General features: G+C 38.2%; 1 protein-coding gene across 10 annotated transcripts in view; it reads left to right on the forward strand.

Moving 5' to 3' along the window:
- Positions 1-21,714, forward strand: part of GCNT1 (glucosaminyl (N-acetyl) transferase 1) — a 199,124-nt gene that overhangs the window by 48,180 nt on the left and 129,230 nt on the right. For 5 of the 10 annotated variants that reach the window (XR_002644495.3, XR_002644489.3, XR_002644491.3 and 2 more), the window contains exons 4-5: positions 6,734-6,870; positions 20,406-20,487. Coding sequence is in view for 3 of the 10 variants with exons in the window: in XM_022573478.2 (XP_022429186.1) it covers positions 6,843-6,870; positions 7,942-9,371 (1,458 nt within the window). In the remaining 7 variants the exon portion in view is untranslated. Of the gene's footprint in view, positions 1-6,733; positions 6,871-7,941; positions 20,489-21,714 lie in introns of those variants that run through there. The other 5 variants (XM_022573478.2, XM_022573480.2, XR_016393578.1 and 2 more) reach the window with 3 other exon arrangements.

The raw sequence follows: 21,714 nt of genomic DNA on the forward strand, positions 1-21,714 counted from the left end.
TTCTTGGATTCTATTCCATTGTTCTGTATGTCTTCTTGTACCAGTACCATACCATTTCTCCTACCATAGCATTTATAGTAAATTTTGGAATTGGGAAATGTGAGTCTTCCAACTATGGTCTTTTTCAAGATTGTTTTGTCTATCCTGGGTCCCCTGACTCTCCACATGAATTTTAGGATCAGCTTGTCAATTTTTGCTAAAAAAAGACAACTGAAGTTTGATAGGAAAATTATTGGTTAATTATTGGGTGTATTGCCATCTTTACAATATCGAGTCTTAAGTTATGAATGTAGAATGTCTTTCCATTGTCTTAAATTTTTTCAACGAAATGTTTTCAACAGTCAAGTCTTATACTTCTTCTGTTGAATTGTTTCTTTCAGCTATTTTATTCTTTTGGATGCTATTATAAATTGAATTACTTTTTATTTTTGGATTCTTTATTGCTAATATATGGAAATACAACTGCATTTTTGTATAATGATCTTGAATCTTGCAAACTTGTTAAATTCATTCTAATTTTTGTGTGTGTTTTTCTTAGGGTTTTCTATAAACAAGATTATGTCACTTACAAATAGAGATAGTGTTAATTCTTTCATTTTAAACTTGATGGCTTTTATTTCTTTTTCTTCCCTAATTGCTTTTCCTAGATCCTCCAGTAAAATGTAATAAAAGTAACAAGAGTGGACATCCTTTTCTTGTTCCTGATCTTAGGGGCGGAGACTCTAGTCGTTTACCATTAAGATGTGCTGTTAGCTGTCCATTTTTCATAGATGGCTTATCAGGTTGAGGGAATTCCTTTTTATTCCTAGTTTATTTTACTGTTTCTATCATGAAGTGGTGTTGATTCTGTCAAATGCTTTTTTCTGTGTCTATTCTGATTATGGAGTAATTGTCATTTATTCTATTAATAGGGTGTGTTACATTGACGTTTCCATGTTAAACCAATTTTACATTCCTGGATTAAAACCCACGTGGTCCTGGCATCTAATCCTTTGTATGTTGCTGGATTTGGTTTGCTGGTATTGTGTTGAGAATTTTTGTGTCTATAAGTGATACTGATCTATAGTTTTCTTGTGATGTCATCTGCTTTCGTTACCAGGGTAATCGATTACTGGCATCATAGAGTGAGTTGGGAAATGTTCACTCCTATTCCATTTTTTTAATAACAGTTTTGGAAGGATTTTTATTTAATTCTTCTTTAACCGTTGTAAAATTCACCAGTGAAGTCACCTGGGCCTGGGCTTTTTTTTGTGGGAGGGTTTTTGGTAATTGTCATTACAGCTCTGTTCAGATTTTCTATTTCCTCTTGAATCACGTTCTGTAGTTTGTGTTTCTCTGTCTAAGAATTTGTCCATTTATCCAGATTATCTAATGTTATTGGATGATGACTTTTCATAGTATTCCCTTATAATCCTTTCTATTTATGTAAGGTTGGTATGTAAGGTTGATATTTTAAAAATATAGGTGTTTATAGATATACATTCCTCTTGAACACTGCTTTTGCTGCATCCTATAAGTTTTTTTGTTTTTGTTTTCATGTCATTTATATCAGTAGTTTCTGATTTGCCTAGTGATTTCTTCTTTGACCCATTGGTTATTTAGGAGTGTATAGTTTAATTTTCACATATTTGTGAATTTCTCAAATTTTCTTCTGTTGTTGACTTCTAATTTTATTCTTTTGTAGTGAAGGACATATGTTCCATCATTTCAGTCTTTTTAAATTTAATAAGGTTTGTTTGATAGTCTAGCATATGGCCCATCTTGGAGAATGTTCCATGTGTCCTTGAGGAGGATGTGTGTTTTGCTGTTCGGTGAAGGTGTTCTATAGATGTCTGTTAGGTCTAGTTGGTCTATAGTGTTGGTCAAGTCTTCTGTTTCCTTGTTGACCTCCTTTTTATTCATTTTATAATTATAAAATGTTCTTCTTTGTCTAATAGTTTTTGTCTTTAAGTCTGTTTCATCAGATTAGTATGATTACTCTAGCTCTTTTTTTTGTATTTATTTGTGTAGTATATCTGTTTACATTCTTTTACTTAAACCTAGTTGTGTCTCTCAATCTAAACCATGTCTCTTGTAGACATATAGTTGGATCATTTTTAGAAAAAATCTATTTTGCCAATCTCTGCCTTTTGATTGGAGGTCTTAGTCCATTTATATTTATTATAATTACAGATAAGGTAGGATTTACATTTGCTATTTTGTTATTTGTGTGTCTTATGTCTTTTTTGTTCCTCTCTTTCTCAATTGCTGTATTCTTATGTGTTAGATATTCTCCTGTGTACTATTTTAATTCCCTTGATGTTTCCTTTACTGTATGTTTTTGAGCTTTTTTTAAAGTGATTACCCTTGGAATTACAGAAAAATGAACCTTCTTAACTTAAAATATTCTACTTTAGATTAATACCAACTTAATTTCAATAGCATTCAAAAACTTTGCTCCAATATAGCTCTGTTCCCCTTCCCTCCTTTATACTATTATTAATATATAAATCACATCTTTATACATTATAATCCTATCAATACAGTGTTATAATTACTACTTTATGTAGTTATCTTTTAAATCGGATGGGAAAACTGTTCATAGAAAATTACATTTCCTGTGTATATATTTTTATAGATGCTTTTTATTTCTTCATGTGGATTTGAGTTACTGTCTAGTATCCTTTCTTTTCATTCTGAAGGACTCTATTTAGTATTTCTTTTGGGCAGGTCTGCTAGTGATGAATTCTCTTAGTTTTCATTTATCCAGAAATGTCTTAATTTCTCATTGTTTTTGAACAACTATTTTGCTGATTATAGAATTCTTGGTTGAATCTTTTTTATTTCCGTCCATTGAATATGTTATTCATTACCTTCTGGTCTCCATTGTTTCTGATTTGAAGCTTTTAATTTTGAGGACCCCTTGTATAATCACTTTTCTCTTGTTATTTTCAAGTTGTCTTTCAACAGTTTAAGAAGTATCTAGATGTGAATTTATTTGAGTTTATCATCTTTGGAAGTCACAGAGCTTCCTGAATGTACAGATTAATTTTTTTTTCAATTTTAATAGATTATTTTTTAGAGCAGTTTTGAGTTTACAGGAAAATTACACGGAGAGTACAGAGTTCTCATAAACCTGCTCACATTGTTTTCCCTATTATTAGTGTCTTGCACAAGTGTGGTACATTTGTTACAAGTGATGAAACAGTATTGATACATTATTAATTATAATTAAGAGGGGTCAGTCTTTGTGTTGTAAAATTCTTTGGGTTTGGACAAATGCATAGTATCCTTTAACCACTGTTAACAGTATCCTACAGAATAGTTTCATCACCCTAAAAATGCCCTGTTCTGTACCTATTCATCTGTTCCTTCTTTCCTTCAAATCCCTAGTAAATCCTGAACTTTTATTGTCCTTATAGTTTTGCCTTTTCCAGACTATTATATCTTTGGACTCATACAGTGTGTAACCTTTTCACATTGGCTTCTGTCACTTTGCAGTATGCGTTTAAGCTTCCTCCATGTCTTTTAATAGATTGGTAGCTGATTTTTTGAAAAATCACCGAATAATATTCCATTTTATAGATGTACCACAAATTGTTTATTCATTCACCTATTGAAGGACATCTTGATTGCTTCCAGTTTTTGGCAGTTATGAATAAAGCTGCTGTAAACATTCATATGCTTGTTTTTGTGTGTACATACATGTTCAGTTTGGGCAAATAGCTAAGAGTGTGATTACTGGGTTGAATGATTAGCCTATATTTAGCTTTGTAAGAAACTGCCAAAGTGTCTGCCAAAGTGATTGTCCCATTTTGCATACTTGGAGCTCATTGAGTCTCTTGGATATTCAGATTAATTTTTTAAAGTCAAATTTGGGAAGTTTCAGCCATTATTCAAATTTTTTCTAGAGATATCACCTTCGTGACTTCAGAAAATACTATAAAGCTACAGCATTCAAAACAGTGTGGTACAGGCACAAAAACAGACACATAGATCAATGGAACAGAATAGAGAGCCTGGAAATAAACCTACACACTTATGGTTAATTAGTCTGTGACAAAGGAGGCAAGAATTTACAGTGGAGAAGAGACAGTCTCTTCAGTAATTGTTGTTGGGAAAACTGGATAGCTATATGTAGAAGAACAAGATTAGAAGAACATTTCTTCACACCATATACAAAAACAAACTCAAAATAGATTAAAGACCTAAATATAAGACCTGAAACCATAAAACTCCTAGAAGAGAACATGGGTAGAATGCTCTTTGACATAAATTATAGCAACAGTTTTTGGGAACTGTCTCCTAAGGCAAAAGAAATAAAAGCAAAAATAAACAATGGGACCTAATTTTAAACTTAAAAGCTCTTTGCACAGCAAAGGAAACCACTGGACAAGACAAAAAGACAACCTACTGAATGGGAGAAAATATTTGCAGATGATATGACTAATAAGGGATTATTATCTAAAATATGTAAACAGTTCATACAACTCAATATAAAAGCAAACAACCCAATCAAAAAATGGGCACACGACATGATTAGACATTTTTCCAAAGTAGATATACAGATGGCCAACAGCCATATGAAAATAATGCTCGTCTCTAATCATCAGGGAAATGCAAATCAAAACCACAATGAGATATCACCTCACACCTGTCAGATGGCTGTCATCAAAAGTCTACAAATAACAAATGTTGATGAGGATGTGGAGAAAAGGGAACCCTAGTACACTATTGGTGGGAATGTAAATTGGTGCAGCCACTATGGAAAACAGTATGGAGGTTCCTCAAAAAACTTAAAATAGAACTACCATATGATTCAGCAGTTCTACTGCTGGATATAAGAAGAAAATGAAAACGCTAATTGGAAAAGATACATGTACCCCAGTGTTCATAGTAATGTTACTTACAAAAGCCAAGATATGGACACAAACTAAATTGCCCGTCGCTGGAATATTACTCAGCCGTAAAAAATGAAATTCTGCCATTTGCAACAGTGTGGATGGACCTAGAGAGTATTATGCTTAATGAAATAAGTCATACAGAGAAAGACAATACTCTGTTATTAGTTATATGTGGAATCTAAAAAATAAAACAAATGAATATATATTAACAAGCCTCACAGATACAGAGAACAAACTAGTGATTACCAGTTGGGAGAGGGCAGGGGAGGAGGAGCAAAATAGGTGTATGGGATTAAGAGACACAAACTATTATATATAAAATAAGCAACAAAGATATATTGTACAGCACAGGGAAATAAAGCCATTATTTGGCAATTACTTGAAATGGAGTATAATATATAAAGTATTGAATCACTATGTTGTACACCTGAAACTAATATTGTAAGTCAACTGTACTTCAGTAAACAAAATAAAGTCAAATTTGGGAAGTTTTCAGCCATTATTCAATTTTTTTCTTCACCCCCTCCCCCATGCTCGTGACTGCAGCCCCCTCTTTCACCCTTCTCTCCCACCCTTTCCTCCACTTTCTTTCTGACACTCCTGTTATGCATTTGTTGATGTGCTTAATGGTTTCTCACAGGTCTCTGAGCCTCTGTCATCTTTCTTAATTCTCTTTTCCTTTTGTACCTCAGACTGGATACTCTCTCTTGACCTTTCTTCAGTTCCATTGATTCCTTCTACTGTCAGTGCATACCTGCTGTTGAGCCCCTCTAGTCAGTTTTTCAATTCAGTTATTGTACTTTCAATACAATCAGTTCTGTTGGTTCTTTTTTATAATTTCTATTTCTTTATTGAAATTCTCAATTTGGTTAAATATCTTTCTCATGGTTTGATTTAGTTCTTTAGTTCTTTGAACATACTTATAATAACTGACTGAAAGTCTTTGTGTAGTTAAGTCCAGTGCTTGGGTTTCCTCCGGGACAGTTTTTATTGAACCCCTTTTTCTGTGTATGGGCCAGACTTGTGTTTCTCTACGTGCCCTGTAATTTTTTGTTGTTGTTGAAAGTGGACATTTTATAATGCATCAACTTTAGAAATCACACCTCTGCCCCTGCCCAGCCCAGGGTTTATTGTTGTTATGGACCTTCTCGGGTTAATTTTGTAAATCCGTGTTCTTTATTGCATGAGGCAACTTAAGTCTCTGTTCAGTTAGCTTAGAAGCTGACTAATAATGATTAGTCAGAGATTTTCTTAAATGCCTTAAGCAGAGACTGCTTAAGGGTATAACTTTGTTTAGGGATCTGATGTGTTAATAGTTCAGATGTATAAGTATTTTAGCAGAATCTTCCAATGTTTGCTTTCCAGTAGAGGTTTGGAGTGGGGTGGTAGACAACATAGTTGGAGGAAGATGAGATAAGCAGCTAATTCAACTGCAGGATTGTCTTTAACGGGCCAGTGAGCACTGGGAATCCTCACAGCCGCATAGGATATGTTGGATTTTCCAATCATATAGGACCATTAAACTGTTCCTTGGCACACATGTTGGGAAATGCTCCTAGAGTTTTCTCTGAAAAAGTTCAACCTAAATTGTGGGATGTCTTCAAACCTTTAGCAGTCCACAAACATAGCCTAAAAAAAAAAAAGACTGGAGAGAAGGTTTTAAAAGAGAAATCAACGAGCCATCATTTTGAAGAAAAAAATGGATATTACCAGCCATCATTTTGAAGAAAAAAGTGAATATGTCGAATTAGTTTACCAGTATGCTTTCTGAGTGTGTGTGTATACTTACGTGGGCATATATATCCCTTCACAAATTTTTCTTTTTGTTTCACGTGTTTTTTTTAAAAAAGACTCATGAGACATAACAGCATTGCTGGATGCCTGGTACATTTAAGAAACCTGACTGCATAAGAAGCACTCTACATGGGCAGAGGATGTTACCTGGAATCAGAGCACTAAATGATCCCGACTTTTCTTGATTTAAATGGTAAAAAGTCTAACTACTTTTTGTAACATTACTCTGTACAAATGATGGTCAGTTATTTATTTTTATTTGTATTATTAATATTCACAATTTGTTTCCTAATTAAATATTTAAAAGTTCTAGTGCTAATTCTGGTGTTAAAAACTTTTCAGATCTCTATAAATCTGGTTTTGAGACAATTGATAGTTTTGACTTTCTTTGTTAGAACCAATTGCCGAGTAATAAAATTGACTTTTGAAAACAAAACAATATCTGTATATTTGTAAACATTTTACATAATAAAAGTGGGTTAGGTTCCTGGAATTTGAATATAGACAAAGGGTCTTTCATAAGTTACAGTTTGCATACAAGTGTTGTTTTTCAGCTAGGCTGTTTCTCTATTTTGGATTATGTATGTCTTCTCTTCCTGTGGTGCCTGGTATGGAACTGAACAAAGTGAGGTCAACCCAAAACAGTTCCAAATCTGACCTGGTTTCACCTGAGCCTTTCTGTTCCAGTTTGAAAATCCCGTTGACCCGCTTTTCCTTCAAAGATTCTTAGAAGCCGCAGCCATTTCTGAATGTCTCCTTAAGTGTATTCCCACTCCTAAGTTGGTAAAGAGCAGAGTGGATCTGATCTCTTCAAATACTTGGGGCTGCTGACACCAACTGATGGACATTAATGGATGTGTCAGGAGGAGCCCAGATTAGTAATGATTTCAAGGCAAGGGGTGCTAATTAGCACTGGCACAGGATCAAAAACTCACCAACTATGGAGAATTCAATAACTATAGCCTAGGTCTTCAACTGTGTTTTGCACCTCAATATACCTGAGAGGTAAAATGTTGATTGTAGGATATTCTAGCATATCCTTGTACTCAGCTTTTTTAAAAAGACAATCTGGCACTGATACCAGAGATGATGTGTATCCTATAACACTACTTCCTTTCCTCTGATTGACCCACTTTGTTTTTGTCTTAAACATCTGACCTCAGCAAAGAGAACAGTTTTTGAACCTGAGAAGATGTCATGAAATACTGTATTTTTTAAATATATATATATATATATGTATGTATCCTTTCTATTTTTCTTTTAGTGCTGCCCTCCATTTCAAGATGCCTTTGCATTTCTGATAAATGCAAACTGACAAATCTCCAGGCCACTACAGAGGGGAAATCATTACTGCTTGAAGCCTGGAAGACTGCCCTTAATAAAGCCAAGTCCCCAATTGTTGTTGAAATGCTGAGGAAGTTGCGGAGGAGGAAACTTTTTTCTTATCCCACTAAATACTACTTCTTCCTTCTTGTTTTTTCCCTGGTCACCTTCTCTGTTTTAAGAATTCATCACAAGCCTGAATTTGTAAATGTTGGACATTTGGAGCTGCTTGAAGAGAATCCTAGTAGTAATATTAATTGTACCAAAGTTCTACAGGGTGATGTAGATGAAATCCAAAAGGTAAAGCTTGAGATTCTAACAGTGAAATTTAGAAATCGCCCTCGATGGACAAACTATGACTACATAAACATGACCAGTGATTGTGCTGCTTTCATCAAGAAGCGCAAGTATATTGTAGAACCCCTTAGTAAAGAAGAGGCAGAGTTTCCAATAGCATATTCTCTAGTGGTTCATCACAAAATTGAAATGCTTGACAGGCTCCTGAGGGCCATTTATATGCCTCAGAATTTCTATTGCATTCACGTGGATACAAAATCAGAGGAATCCTTTTTGGCCGCGGTGACTGGCGTTGCATCCTGTTTCAGTAATGTCTTTGTGGCCAGTCAGCTAGAGAGTGTTGTGTATGCATCTTGGAGCCGGGTTCAGGCTGACCTCAACTGCATGCAGGACCTCTACCGAATGAACGCAGACTGGAAGTACTTGATAAATCTCTGCGGCATGGATTTTCCTATTAAAACCAACCTGGAAGTTGTCAGGAAGCTCAAGTCGTTGATGGGCGAGAATAACCTAGAAACGGAGAGAATGCCATCCAATAAAAAAGAAAGGTGGAAAAAGCATTATGCAGTCGTGAATGGAAAGTTGACAAACATGGGGACCGACAAAATACATCCTCCTCTTGAAACACCTCTGTTTTCAGGCAGTGCCTATTTTGTGGTCAGTAGGAGGTATGTGGAGTATGTGCTCGAGAATGAAAAAATACAAAAGTTTATGGAGTGGGCAAAAGACACATACAGCCCGGACGAGTATCTCTGGGCCACTATTCAGAGGATCCCCGAAGTCCCAGGGTCACTGTCCTTAAGCCATAAGTACGATATGTCCGACATGCACGCAATTGCCAGGTTTGTCAAGTGGCAGTACTTTGAAGGTGACATTTCCAAGGGCGCCCCCTACCCGCCGTGCAGCGGCGTCCACGTGCGCTCCGTGTGCGTTTTCGGAGCGGGTGACTTGAACTGGATGTTGCGCGTGCACCACTTGTTCGCCAACAAGTTCGACACGGACATCGACCTCTTTGCCATCCAGTGTTTGGATGAGCATCTGAGGCATAAGGCCCTGGAGACATTAAAACACTGACCCTTGGAGGCAGTTTTAGAAATAATTAGGAGGCATGAGATGTACCCCATTTGATTCTTCCACCTATAACCCTTCAAGCCAGAGAAGCTCTATGGTTTCTGCAGAGCAGGTCGGTTAGAAAGGTTGTAGCCTTCGGGCTTGACTTAGAGTTAGTGAGACTGTAGGGCAGGTTGCAGGGCGTTGTGCGGGGGAGTGGGCTGGGTGGATGGGGAAGAGGTTGAACGCAAGTTATCCTGTTAAAAGAACTCAGGGACTGAACAAAACCCGAAGGTTTGACCTGTGCCAAAATTACTTGGAGAGCTTTAAATATGATGGTTTTTCCTGATTTGAATAGATTTATAGCAACAGCCAACAGTCCGGTTGTAATTTATCTTGTAGACCACATTTGTTGAAAGAGAAATTTGACTTTATTCTAAATGATCTTTGTAAATGATTGAGTTTCTGCTGTAACATTGCATTGTGTTGTGTATCTCTATATGCCATCTCAGGGAACTTGCAAAAACGGGCTTGACTGAATGTGAATATTTCCCATTTATGCTTTTAACAATGTACATATGTTTTTAAAAGCTCCCCCCCCCGCCAAAAAAAGACCTTATAGTTTAGTTGATTCTATGAATCGTCTTAGGTTATTTACGAAGTTAAGGTATCTTTGATTATTATAGTGTCTACAGAGAGTAATACTCAAGTTTTTTCAAATATGTCTCGCTTCTCCTCCTCCAGCCTCCCTAGACCCTGCTATCAAGCTGTACATAAACTTGTTTTCATAGTGTCCCATATTCCTAGTGTCCCATATTACAGCCTCAGTTCTCCTTTGTGATCCGATTGGCAGTAATTGGTGTGGAGAGCTAAGACAGAAAGGGTGAAGTGTAAGTATGGCAGAGGGGAGGAGGAGTCATATGTAGACAATCTCTGAGGCCTATGATGCAGCAATCGGTACTATCGCCAGAAATTAAGCCTGTTGCTCTTTGGGTCTGCTTGTGTCCATCCTCCAGGCTCTTGCATCCGACTGTCACCTCTGTCGCCTTTTGAAAGGAACTGGCTTCCCGTTGTCTTGCTTCTTCATGTTACCTGCCCGTTCATTATTCGTTAGCTCTTGCATTTTAAGTTCCCTTCTCTCTCGGAACCTATGAGGAGGGGAAAGATGTGCTGTTGTACCACCTGGCATGCTTGAAGGCCTGGGTATCCTAAAGGGAACATTAGGTTTGGGGCGGACTGTCTCAGTATTGATATTATTCTCAGCATATGGTTTTTACTCTATTTTTCACTAAAAGACAGATTTGCGGTTGCTATTGTACTGTCTCAAATCTCAAAGTAAATGAAGATTAAAAAAAAAAACCAACTTGCTCTTTTGCTAAGCTGATACCATTCAGCCATCGATCTAATAGGAAATGAGAAGCTTTATCATTTAGCTGAAACTTCAAACAAGAATCAAATCCACGTACTTTAAAACTTAGACAACTTAAATAGTATATGGGAAATACATAATATCAGACAGTTTTCAGGCATCCAACTGATAAAACATTTTATTCCTCAGAGTTAGGAAATGTTTTTATTTTATAGAGTGATTTGTTATACTGACTCTCCTGAATGAAAGTTTCACACTTTTGGAAACTTAATCATTTGTAAATGTGCATGTCAGTGGATTGCTATGGTTTGCATGATTTAACAGGGCAGCCAATGTTGAACCAAGAAAAACATACCCACTTTGAAAATTCAAGAGGTGATGTCAGTGAGGACATTATATGCATGGTGTTCTGTCTCTATTGGCTTCTAAACCAATTTGTTCTTTGAATGCACGTCACATGTCCCTCCCATGCTCTCTTTTAGAAGAAAGATTTTACCTGTAAGTTGGGCCTTTTTTTTTTTACTCTAAAACCAGTGATTTTCAGTGACATACTTTGTGTCTATGTCTTGTGTTTCTTTAATTTCATTCATTGTATCTTGAATACTATAGACATTTGTCATTTTTTTATTTTGAATATTTGCAAATTTACAGGAAAGTTAAAAGTAATAGTACAGTGAACATTATAGAACTTTCACCTGGAGTCACTGGTTGTTAGCATCATGCTCATTTGCTCAGTTTTATGGATTTTTGAATTTGGCAAAATTGAAAATTTAAAGTTAAAAAAAAATTTACAAATATCATCGCAGTGCTCTTACTGTAGCGTGACTGAATCTTATTGACATTTAAATTGGCAGCTTTGAGGGGTTTTTTTTCTCCACCATATATGTAAAAATATGACTTTAGAATCCATTTCCACAAGCCCCACACTAAAACTGTGGACCCACCATCTTTTATATAGCTGTGGTACATCATCTCTCTAGAATGGCACTTGCTGAAATGTGTCTGACTATTACCCTATTGCTAATAGCTTTACGGGGATTATATAGCCATTAGGACTCAATTTTATACTATCCAACCTAACTTAAAACAAATGAAATTCATGGTAGTGGAACAAGCAATTGGAAGAATCAAGAAGATGGTTTCAAAAGGAAACCCTTACTACATTCAGGAGGAGCAAAAATGTTGTAAGTTCTTTGGGAAAGATAAATTATTTAAATTGCTTCCTGTATGTCAGTTATTAAATACTAATTTCTTTTTACTGTCATTTAAGGTCTTTTATAGGGAATTATTAGAAATTGTATTCCCAAATAAACCCTTAAATATACATAAACTGCAATTTTTTAATGGAAGCGTTCTAGTTAATGAAGTACTGATCAAGATTCACATATTAATTAATAAGGACAAGAGTTAACAAAAATGGTTCTTTCTTTATAGGCAATTACCTAGGCTCTTCCCAGACCATGGTAAACAGCCTTGAAAATGTGAAACACTATTGTCTCTAAATATGTATTTGTGTCATTCATCAAGCACAATTCACTTAAAGAACAGAAGTGGGTTTTCTTTTGCAGTCATTTGGGGGAGGAGGAAGCCATGTTTTACTTCATTTCATCTGTAGAGTCAGTTGACCTGGACTTTTTCAGTTGGTTTAGAAAAATAAAAATCATTTCTCATTATGGTGAACATGGATAAGTAAATGCAACACTTTCATGGCAAGTGTGGTTACCTTAAGGTTTACCCTTTTGAATATGGGCATGACTGGATGCGTTTGGAACTAGTCATATGACCATTAAAATAAGCTATTCAGAAACCAATGCCTTGTCTCCACAAGTTATTTTGTTAGCTACCAGCACCCCAATATTAAATTTAGTATTTGGATTTGATAGTTTGTAACCAACACGTGTTTTTTGTGAGTAGTGATTCAAAACATAAAGGTTAATTCTTTAGGCAGAAATGTCTGAGAGAGAGGGTTTGGCAATGGCAGAAAGTGTAACACAGGTTATGCAAAAAGAGCTAGACCGGGGACTTTCGAAGAATGCAATTTAATAGCTAGTTAGTATTGCTTTCTGGGTGTTACTGGCTTCAGCTTATGTCTGCAGAAGAGCAATGGCCACAAATACAGGATCCATGACTTGTGGTATGAATGTGGAGGGCACACCTGAGGGAAAAGGGAAGCTCCCTCCCCAGAGCATTGAGTGTCTGCTCCACCCGTCTCCTCAGCTGGTCTAGTAAACCCCTCTGGATGTTCTTTAGCTGCATTTTCGATGAAACAGACTCTACAAAGTGGCAAACTTGATTAACCTCAGGTCTTTCTCAAAAGCTTGAGAGCTTTATGTATCCTTTATAAGCCTGCTTGTCAAGGATTTAATTTTTAATATGTGCTTAAAGTTTTCAGGGCTTGTCATCAGAATATGGATTTACCATTTTTCAGTGTGATAAAACCCGAACTAGGGCCGAGTTGTAACTATTGGGAAAGAAAAGACTTTTCATTAGTGCAGATGATGGGATTTCCCAAGTTGAAAGCCCAGGAATCTTGTCTTGAAATTAATAAGACTTTAGCAAATACTGCCACTCATCCAAAAATTAGTTTTCCATATTCAAACAAAAAACTTGTTTTACGATATAATGGGGATAGGTTACCTTTCATCATGGCAATAAGCTCTGTAAAATGTGTAGGCAAACTTAAGATATGTATGGGACCTGTATGAATAAAATACTTCTGTAGATTCAAAACAAAACATTGTGCTCCTCTCTGATAAATGTTTTAAATATCTCCCTTCTTCCCAGATCAATCCATCAGTCAAATATAAGCCCAGTCATAATCTCAAAGGGTCGATAAAATTATTCTAAATTTCATCTGAAAGAAAAAATGTGCAAGAATAGCGAAGAATGCTTTGAAAGAGATTAATGAAGTCATATAATACTACATACGAAGCCATATATATATATATTTTTTTTTTTTTGCGGTACGCGGGCCTCTCACTGTTGTGGCCTCTCCCGTTGCGGAGCACAGGCTCCAGACACGCAGGCTCAGCGGCCATGGCTCACAGGCCCAGCTGCTCCTCGGCATGTGGGATCCTCCCAGACCTGGGAACGAACCCGTGTCCCCTGCATTGGCAGGCGGACTCTCAACCACTGCGCCACCAGGGAAGCCCATGAAGCCATACTTTAAAGGTAAAAAATGTTAAGAGTAAGTTTATATTTGAACTCTCAGAGTGCTAACAGTAATAGCCCAGAAATAGATGCTAGTATATATAAAACATTGCAAAGCAGCTATCAGAACATAGTGAGGAAGGGGGTTGGTAAAAGTTCCAATAAGTACCTGTTTGGAGAACATTAAATTATCACTTTGTAATGTGCAGCAAAATCCAAACGGAGTAAGAATGAAAATAAACTGAAAGAACATGTCAGTGACTATCTTTGCATGGGATGGAATTTTCCAAATAAAAGCAATGGGAGGATTCATTAAGGAACAGATAATAGATTTAACAAAAAGTGTGTATTTCCTGAATATGAGAGAGCAAAAGGCAATCAGAATTGGAAAACTTGCCAACAGATTTTGAAAGAGGGAAAAATGGAAGTTATTTATACTAATATTTTTTTAAAAACAGCTTTTTGAGATATAATTCATATACCATACAATTCACCCATTTAAAATGTACAATTCAGTGGTTTTTAGTATAACATCACAGTCAGTTTTAGAAGATTTCCATCACTCCCAAAAGAAACTCTGTACTCTCTAGTGGTTACTCTCTATTACCTCTCAACCCCCTTATACTAATATATTTTTTAAAAGCATTAAGATGCCAAGAGTAAAATGAACAAAAGATGTAATAATTCACAGAAAGTAAAATAAGGAGAATACAAATGGCTAATATGAAAAATTGAAATTCAATAAAAAGAATCCAAATTAAAATTTTTACACACCAAATTAGGGTGGTTTTTTTTTTTTTTTGAAACATGACTGTTGAGGAATGCATGCTCATACTGCAGGGAGGAGTGTTAAAACCTATCAGGTAGAGTCTTTAAAAACACTCAAATTCTTTGATCAATAATTCACTTCTTAGAAAATATCCTAGGGTAATAATCAGAGATTTGGATCCACATTTAAACCCAGTGTTTGTCAGCTTCTTATTTGTGGTGAAATGTAAAAATACATAAATCTCCAGTAAATGAGGAATAATTATGTACTTTAAAAAATATATGATGGGGTATTATAGAATATTCCTATAGTATGCCTAATGCCATGGAAAATCACTGTAGGTTAAATGAAGTAAACAGACTGGAACAGAATATATAATGTGCTCTCAATTATGTTTAAAAAAATGATACTGAACAGAAAGGAGCATTCAGAATTTCCCTGAAATATCACATCTTGATATTTTGAGAACTATTCCTTCCAGCTCTATAACATTGCTGCTTGTGGGCTTCCCTGGTGGCGCAGTGGTTGGGAGTCCGCCTGCCGATGCAGGGGACACGGCTTCGTGCCCCGGTCCGGGAGGATCCCACATGCCGCGGAGCGGCTGTGCCCGTGAGCCATGGCCGCTGAGCCTGCGCGTCCGGAGCCTGTGCGCTCCGCAACGGGAGAGGCCACAACGGTGAGAGGCCCGCGTACCAACAACAACAACAAAAATGCTGCTTGCCAAATATTTATTTGGAGCGTTTTCCACATATGGTTTGCCTCAGGGAGTATTACTGAGACTCCTTACCCCTAGTCTTCACTTGGTGGGTTGTAGCGGGAAGGAGCCCTGCTTTCCTGGAGCACTCCTCTTTTACCCACAGAAATGTTTTTAGATTTAAGCTTTGGTGCTTTGCAGTGTGTCCCGAGGCCTTATACTCTGGGTAACCCTCTAAGATACTCTAGTTGTATACCATGGCTGGAGAGAACTTTTTGCAGCACTAGCCAGAAGAATCACTGAACCAATCCTAAAGGGCACTGTCAACCTGGCTTCAGGATCCTAGGGTGCTCAGATTGACAGCTATTTGGCTTTTAGCTCCTTAGAATCTACAGATGGAACTTCCTTTTCTGATCCCAGATAAGTGTTAATTGCTAACTAGGTGAGGATGGTCTGGTTCTTTCAGCTGCTTGCCAATACAAAGCAGATGTTCTTCTTCAGCAAGAGGACAGGAAGATATTCAGATGGGTAGTGCGGAGTCACTTGGATGAGCAATCTTGGTACAGGAGGAGGATCTTGTTTAACTCCAGAGTTTTATGCGTTCCATGTGAAGGCTTCACTACCTTCAAGATTAGCTAAGAAACAGAAACCAGTGCTTTCTTTTTTAAAAATATTTATCTATTTATTTATTTGGTTGCGCCGGGTCTTAGTTGAGGCATGTGACCTCTTAGTTGTGGCACGCATGTGGGATCTAGTTCCCTGACCAGAGACTGAACCCAGGCACCCCCCTGCATTGGACTGCGGAGTCTTAACCACTGCGCCACCAGGGAAGTTGTGAAACCAATGCTTTCTTTAAAAAAATAAATTTTTTGAAAGGATTTACTTCTACAGAGCTAATCATTAGTTTAAACATTACTTACAGGATATTTATAATTTACTTTCTTTGTCAGACTTATTAGTAAACTATTCTTGGCCCAATCAGAGTTCCTTCGTTTAACTTAATTCAAAGGAGACATGTTTTCTCTCCGGGAAGCTTTTCCTACCTCTCTTTCCAAAGAAAAATGCCCCTCCAAATATGTTCCTTAAAGCTCATTGAGGGAATAATGACAACAGCTAATATTTGTTGAGTGTTTCCTTTCTGCATGTTCTAAGCACTTTGCACTTATCACCTCTCACTTCAAAACAACCTTAGGAGCAGAGACTACTATTGGCCCAATTTACAAAGGGGGCAAAGAAGTACGTGAATCTGTAACAAATGGCACATCTTAAATAAAAGACAAGTTTTCTTCTCATCTGTTCACCTCCTTTCTACCATTTCAACCATCCCATCTCTTTCCCCAGACCCTGCTCTGCTCTGAGTGTAGCACTTTTTTTAAAATAAGCAAATGTATTGAGAAATAAAAGGGTGGAAACAAAAAGAACGAACCCTTGCGTCTTGCTGAAATCTTCCCCAAAAGAGTGTGTGGAGGGAGAGGAGATAAAAACCTGGAAGTGTGGTGAACATCAATTTGATGAGGGCCACTGAAAAGGAGAGATGGGCCAGAAATCCTTAGCCATAATAGTCTTAAGTGCAGGAGAGAGGAGTCTGGAAGCCACAAAGGGGAATGGTTTCAACAAGTGCCATCAGTCTTAAAATACTTGAAAGCATGGGAGGTTTGACAGGGAAATGTTTGGGCATAAAATATATGACAAGTGCCAACTTCCAATTTCCAGGGACAAGTCTCCCTTTGAGTACTACTTTCCTGTAGTCAAGCATTGTTTCTCTAACTAATGTAATAAATATACTTTCACACATACAAAGAAGGGTGGCCCTGGAAATGTGAGGTAATTTTTCTTTGGCTGAGCCCTATTTGCTTGCTTTTTGTGTTGCTGAGGGAATTATGCAAATGGATGGGTTTTGCTAAGGAATGTGAGGGGAGGAGATACCAGCTGGAAAGACCAGAAAGGACTGTTTGGGGCAGGGCGGTGGGTGGGCCTGCAGTCTATGGAGGAGAATTTGAGGGCAAGGGGAGATTGCGAAGGGAGTCTTAACCTTCTCCTTGATGTCAGGTGACCCACCATCCTGATCTGCCCAGCCCTGAAGAGGAGGTTCCTGGGACGCTGGACCTCGAGTGCCAACGCCAGGAGGAGTTGGTCTCCCTTCCTTTGTCTTTCCCCCCAGATCTTCAGGAAAATCTACATCAGTGCTTTTGACAGTGGATTTTATGCTTTCTGGGCACTAGCAATTCAGAAATTGACCTGTAGGCAAGCACAAGAAAGAACAGGGGGCCCACAAGTAGGCCCAGCCGCATACAGGTGGAGTTCCTCACTAAGGAGAGAATTATAATCAAGCAAGGCTTGGAGAAGGTATCCACTTATGGAACCTGAAAAGCCTCACCCAGACTGCATCCAGGCCTTCCCACTTCTGAGGGGCTCTTTGTAGGCAGGGCTTGTGGATGGATAGAAATCAGAATAAGGCAGACAAAGCTGGTTCCAGTTATGATATGTCAGCTCATGTAGCAAATCACACCCACCTAACTTTGCAGGTTCTACTTTGGATAACCCTTCCATGTCCTACCCGGTTACTCTAGTGTTCATGCTGGAGTGTCCTCTCTCCCCACAGCCAGTCCCTAAGGTCTCTCTTCTTAACGGTGCTTCTACTCATACCCTCCTCTCTTGTCATCAAGCCCTGTTTAGTCCCTCCTGTCTCACTTGGAGCATTGCCACTTGCCAAGCCACAGGCTGGCTTCCTGAAAATGTCACCAAAACAATCTGGTCATAAGACAGAGCAGAGTCTCCTGCTGACGGCAGTGATGGAGAGCTCCATCTCCAGGCTCCTGATAGCATCTCAGAGGGAGGAGGGCCAAGTCGGGCTATTTCTGAGGTTTTGAATTCTGCTTAAGTTGGGTCTGATAGTGTGGGATCTTGGATAATGACAGTATAAAATGGTGTAGGATTGGAGGAAACAGCAAAGGTGAGGATTTTGAGGCAAAGGGTTCAAACAGTCCTGGGGTATAAACTGACATTTGATGCTTTTTATTTATTGCAACATTCTTGGGCCTTAGACAATGTTCCTGGAGTGAAAAATGAAGTTATTTGCAACTTTTACCTTCCAGGGCAAGAGTTTTCTGAAATAGTAAAGTGGTGTTGATGAAGACCATGTGGGTTCAGATGAATTTGCTTCTCACTTCCTTCCCTCGGGTCTCTCACTCTTCTGATAACAGCAACGACAACAACAGCAATAACAGTAGCAGCAAATACTTAACTCTATGTGCCAAGCGCTGTCCTGAGCATTTTACAAATATTAGCACGTTTAATCCTCACCGTAATCTTATGGCGTGTACAACTATTGTTCACATTCTACTAATGTAGGAATAAAGCAGTTCAGAGAGGTCAAGTTACTTGGCCAAGTCACACACTGCTAGTGGAGGCACTGTCAGAGTGATGTATCAGAAATGAAAATTTGGTAATTTCACACCCTTGCATAGCCCTTTCAATGACTCCCTGTTGCCTAAAAGATAAAATCCTGATTTCTTCAAATGACGCCTGAGGCCCTCCCTGATCTGGCCTCTGCCCACCTCTCCATACCTTCTGTTTTGCACATGATGCTCTATCCATTTGGACCACATGTGGTTTTCTGAACACATGATGCTATTTCATGTCTCCTTGAATAGGACTCATCTGGGGTCTTTGCCCCTGGTGTCATCTCAGTAAGCATCTACTAAACAGTGGTCTGAAGGAACCATCTCTTCTCTCACTTCTAGCCCGTGTGCTTTGTCCACGCTTACAATGGACTGAGAGTAAGAGGGTGCTGGGGTTTCTACATCCATCTTACAGGAAGCAAGAGGGTTCACCAATGTTGAGAAAGCAAGTGGAGGAAGGGAGAGTTGCACATTTTGTCGTAGGGCTGCCCTTTGAGCCCTGGAGCAACCTGAGCCCAGGCTTGTTCACTCATAGGATCCAGTAGATTCTGACTTTTATTGCTTGAGAGAGATCGAGCTGGGTTTTTGAAAGCAGTTGCATCAGAAAAGGTCCTCTTTCACACTGTACACTCTCCTAGAACACATTTCTCCAGACTTTCAGACCAGAACGTCCTCACCTCTTAACACTTAACACTCAACTCAGGCATCATCTCCTCCTATCTCCATGATAAAGTCCTTCCTGACCATCACTGTTTTCCTTCTGGCTTATATACATGATCACTGTGATCTCTGGCTTCCATATTACCCTGTACAGAGTTTATCGCCACCATCTAAAATGAACTATTGAACTCACTCATATACCTGTATGTGTAGTTTTGTATATTTAAAAAAATTGACTTTATTTTTTAGAGCAATTTTAGGTTCACAGCAAAACTGAGTGGAAAGGACAGAGTTTCCCTTTATCTCCCGCCCCCGCCCCCTGCCCCCATCCTTCCCCACTATCAACTTCCCGAACCAGAGTGGTTCATTTGTTATAACAAATGAACCTGCATTGATATATCACCATCACCCCAAATCCATAGTTTGTATTTGGGTTCCCTCTCAGTGTTGTACATTCTTTGGGTTTTGACAAGTGTATAATGACATGTATCCACCATTTCAGTATCATGCAGAATGGTTTCACTGCTCTAAAAGTCCTCTGTGCTCTGCCTATTCATTCCTCCCCTCCATCCCTAGCAACCACTAATCTTTTTACTGTCTCCATAGTTTTGCCTTTTCCGGAACATCCTATAGTTAGAATCGTACAGGATATAGCCTTTTCAGATTGGTTTCTTTCATTTAGTTATATGCATTTAAGTTTCCTCCATGTCTTTTTATAGCTTGATAAACTTTTCTTTTTAGCATTGAATCATATTCCATTGTCTGGTGTACCACAGTTGATTTATCCATTCGCCTACTGAAGGATGTCTTGGTTGCTTCCAAGTTTTGGTTAATTCTGAATAAAACTGCTATAAACATCAGTGTTCAGGTTTTCTGTGGACATAAGTTTTCAGTTCCTTTTGGTAAACACCAAGGAGCGTGATCGCTGGATTGTATGGTAAGACTATGTTTAGTTTTGCAAGAAACCTCCAAACTGTTTTCTGAAGTGGCTGTACCATTTTTGCACTCCCACCAGCAATGACTGAGAGTTCCTGTTGCTCCACATCCTCACCAGCATTTGGTGTTATCAGTGGTCTGGATTTTGGCCGTTCTTACAGGTATGTAGTAATTTTTCATTGTTTTAAATTTGCAATTCCATAATGATATATGATGTGGAGCACCTTTTCACACACTCATTTGCCATCTGTATATCTTCTTTGGTGAGGTGTCTGTTCAGGTCTTTTGCACATTTAAAAAATCGGATTGTTGATTTCCTTATAGTTGACTTTTAAGAGTTCTTGGTATATTTGGGATGACAGTCCTTTATCAGTTGTGTCTATTGCAAATATTTTCTCTCGGTCTGTGACTGCATTTTTTAACATAAAAATGCATGTTAAAATGTTAAATTAGTAGCTGATATTGCTTCTCGGGGGCAGGGACAGTGTACCTTCATTTTTGTATTTCCAGGCCTAGCGCAGATGGTGACATACAGCTGGTTCTCACTAAATATGTGGTAAATGAACAAAGACAGTTAATTTGCTTAATTTTTTTTTTTTTTTTTGGCCGTACCGTGCAGCTTGTGAGATCTTAGTTCCCCAACCAGGGATTGAAACCGTGCTCCCTGCATTGGGAGTGTGGGGTCTTAACCACTGGACCACCGGGGAAGTCTCTAATTTGCTTAATCTTGAATAACATCTCTTAAGGGAAAAAAATCTTCTTTTAGATATATTTTTTCCTCTCAAATAGAAACCATAACAGTAGAAGGGGAAAAAAATAGATTTACTCACAACATCTAACCTTTGGTTTAATTTGGCTTGTCTTTATATTCACTGTGAAATGAAACCTTACTGAAAATGAAATGCTGCACCTGAATTCAAGTATTCTGTCATTTTGTCCCTGCCCACAAATATGTGTTCAGGAAATACGATTTTTAGGAATCTGGTGTTCTTTGCTCACTGGCTGAGCACGTGACTGAGGTAACTGGAGAGCAGGTCCAACCAATCCTGCGTGTGCTGTCACAGAGTTTGGGTCTTGGGCAGGTCAAGGTTCCCTTCGTTCCCCAGAGAAAAGGAAGGGAGGCGGAGGGCGCAGTGCATGTTCATGGGCCCTGGGATTTTTTCCCAAGCCCTTTATAGAAATTCACAAAGGGGGTCAGGGTACACCTGTTTCCTATGAAGCTGGACTGTACTTTGTATGAGATGCAAAGAAGGAAATAGGGATGGGTAATGCAAATAGGAAAAATAGGTGTCTAAAAACTTGGGGAGAAAAAAATACATGCTTTCTTGGCTCAGGATGAGTAACAACAAACCAGTGGGACAGGAGAGAGAAAAGCCTTCCCCAGGGAT

This window comes from Delphinapterus leucas, chromosome 6, assembly GCF_059928025.1.
Source record: "Delphinapterus leucas isolate spDelLeu-1000000601 "Yukka" chromosome 6, BTC_Dleu_Yukka2, whole genome shotgun sequence".
In the NCBI taxonomy this organism is placed as follows: Eukaryota; Metazoa; Chordata; class Mammalia; order Artiodactyla; family Monodontidae; genus Delphinapterus; species Delphinapterus leucas.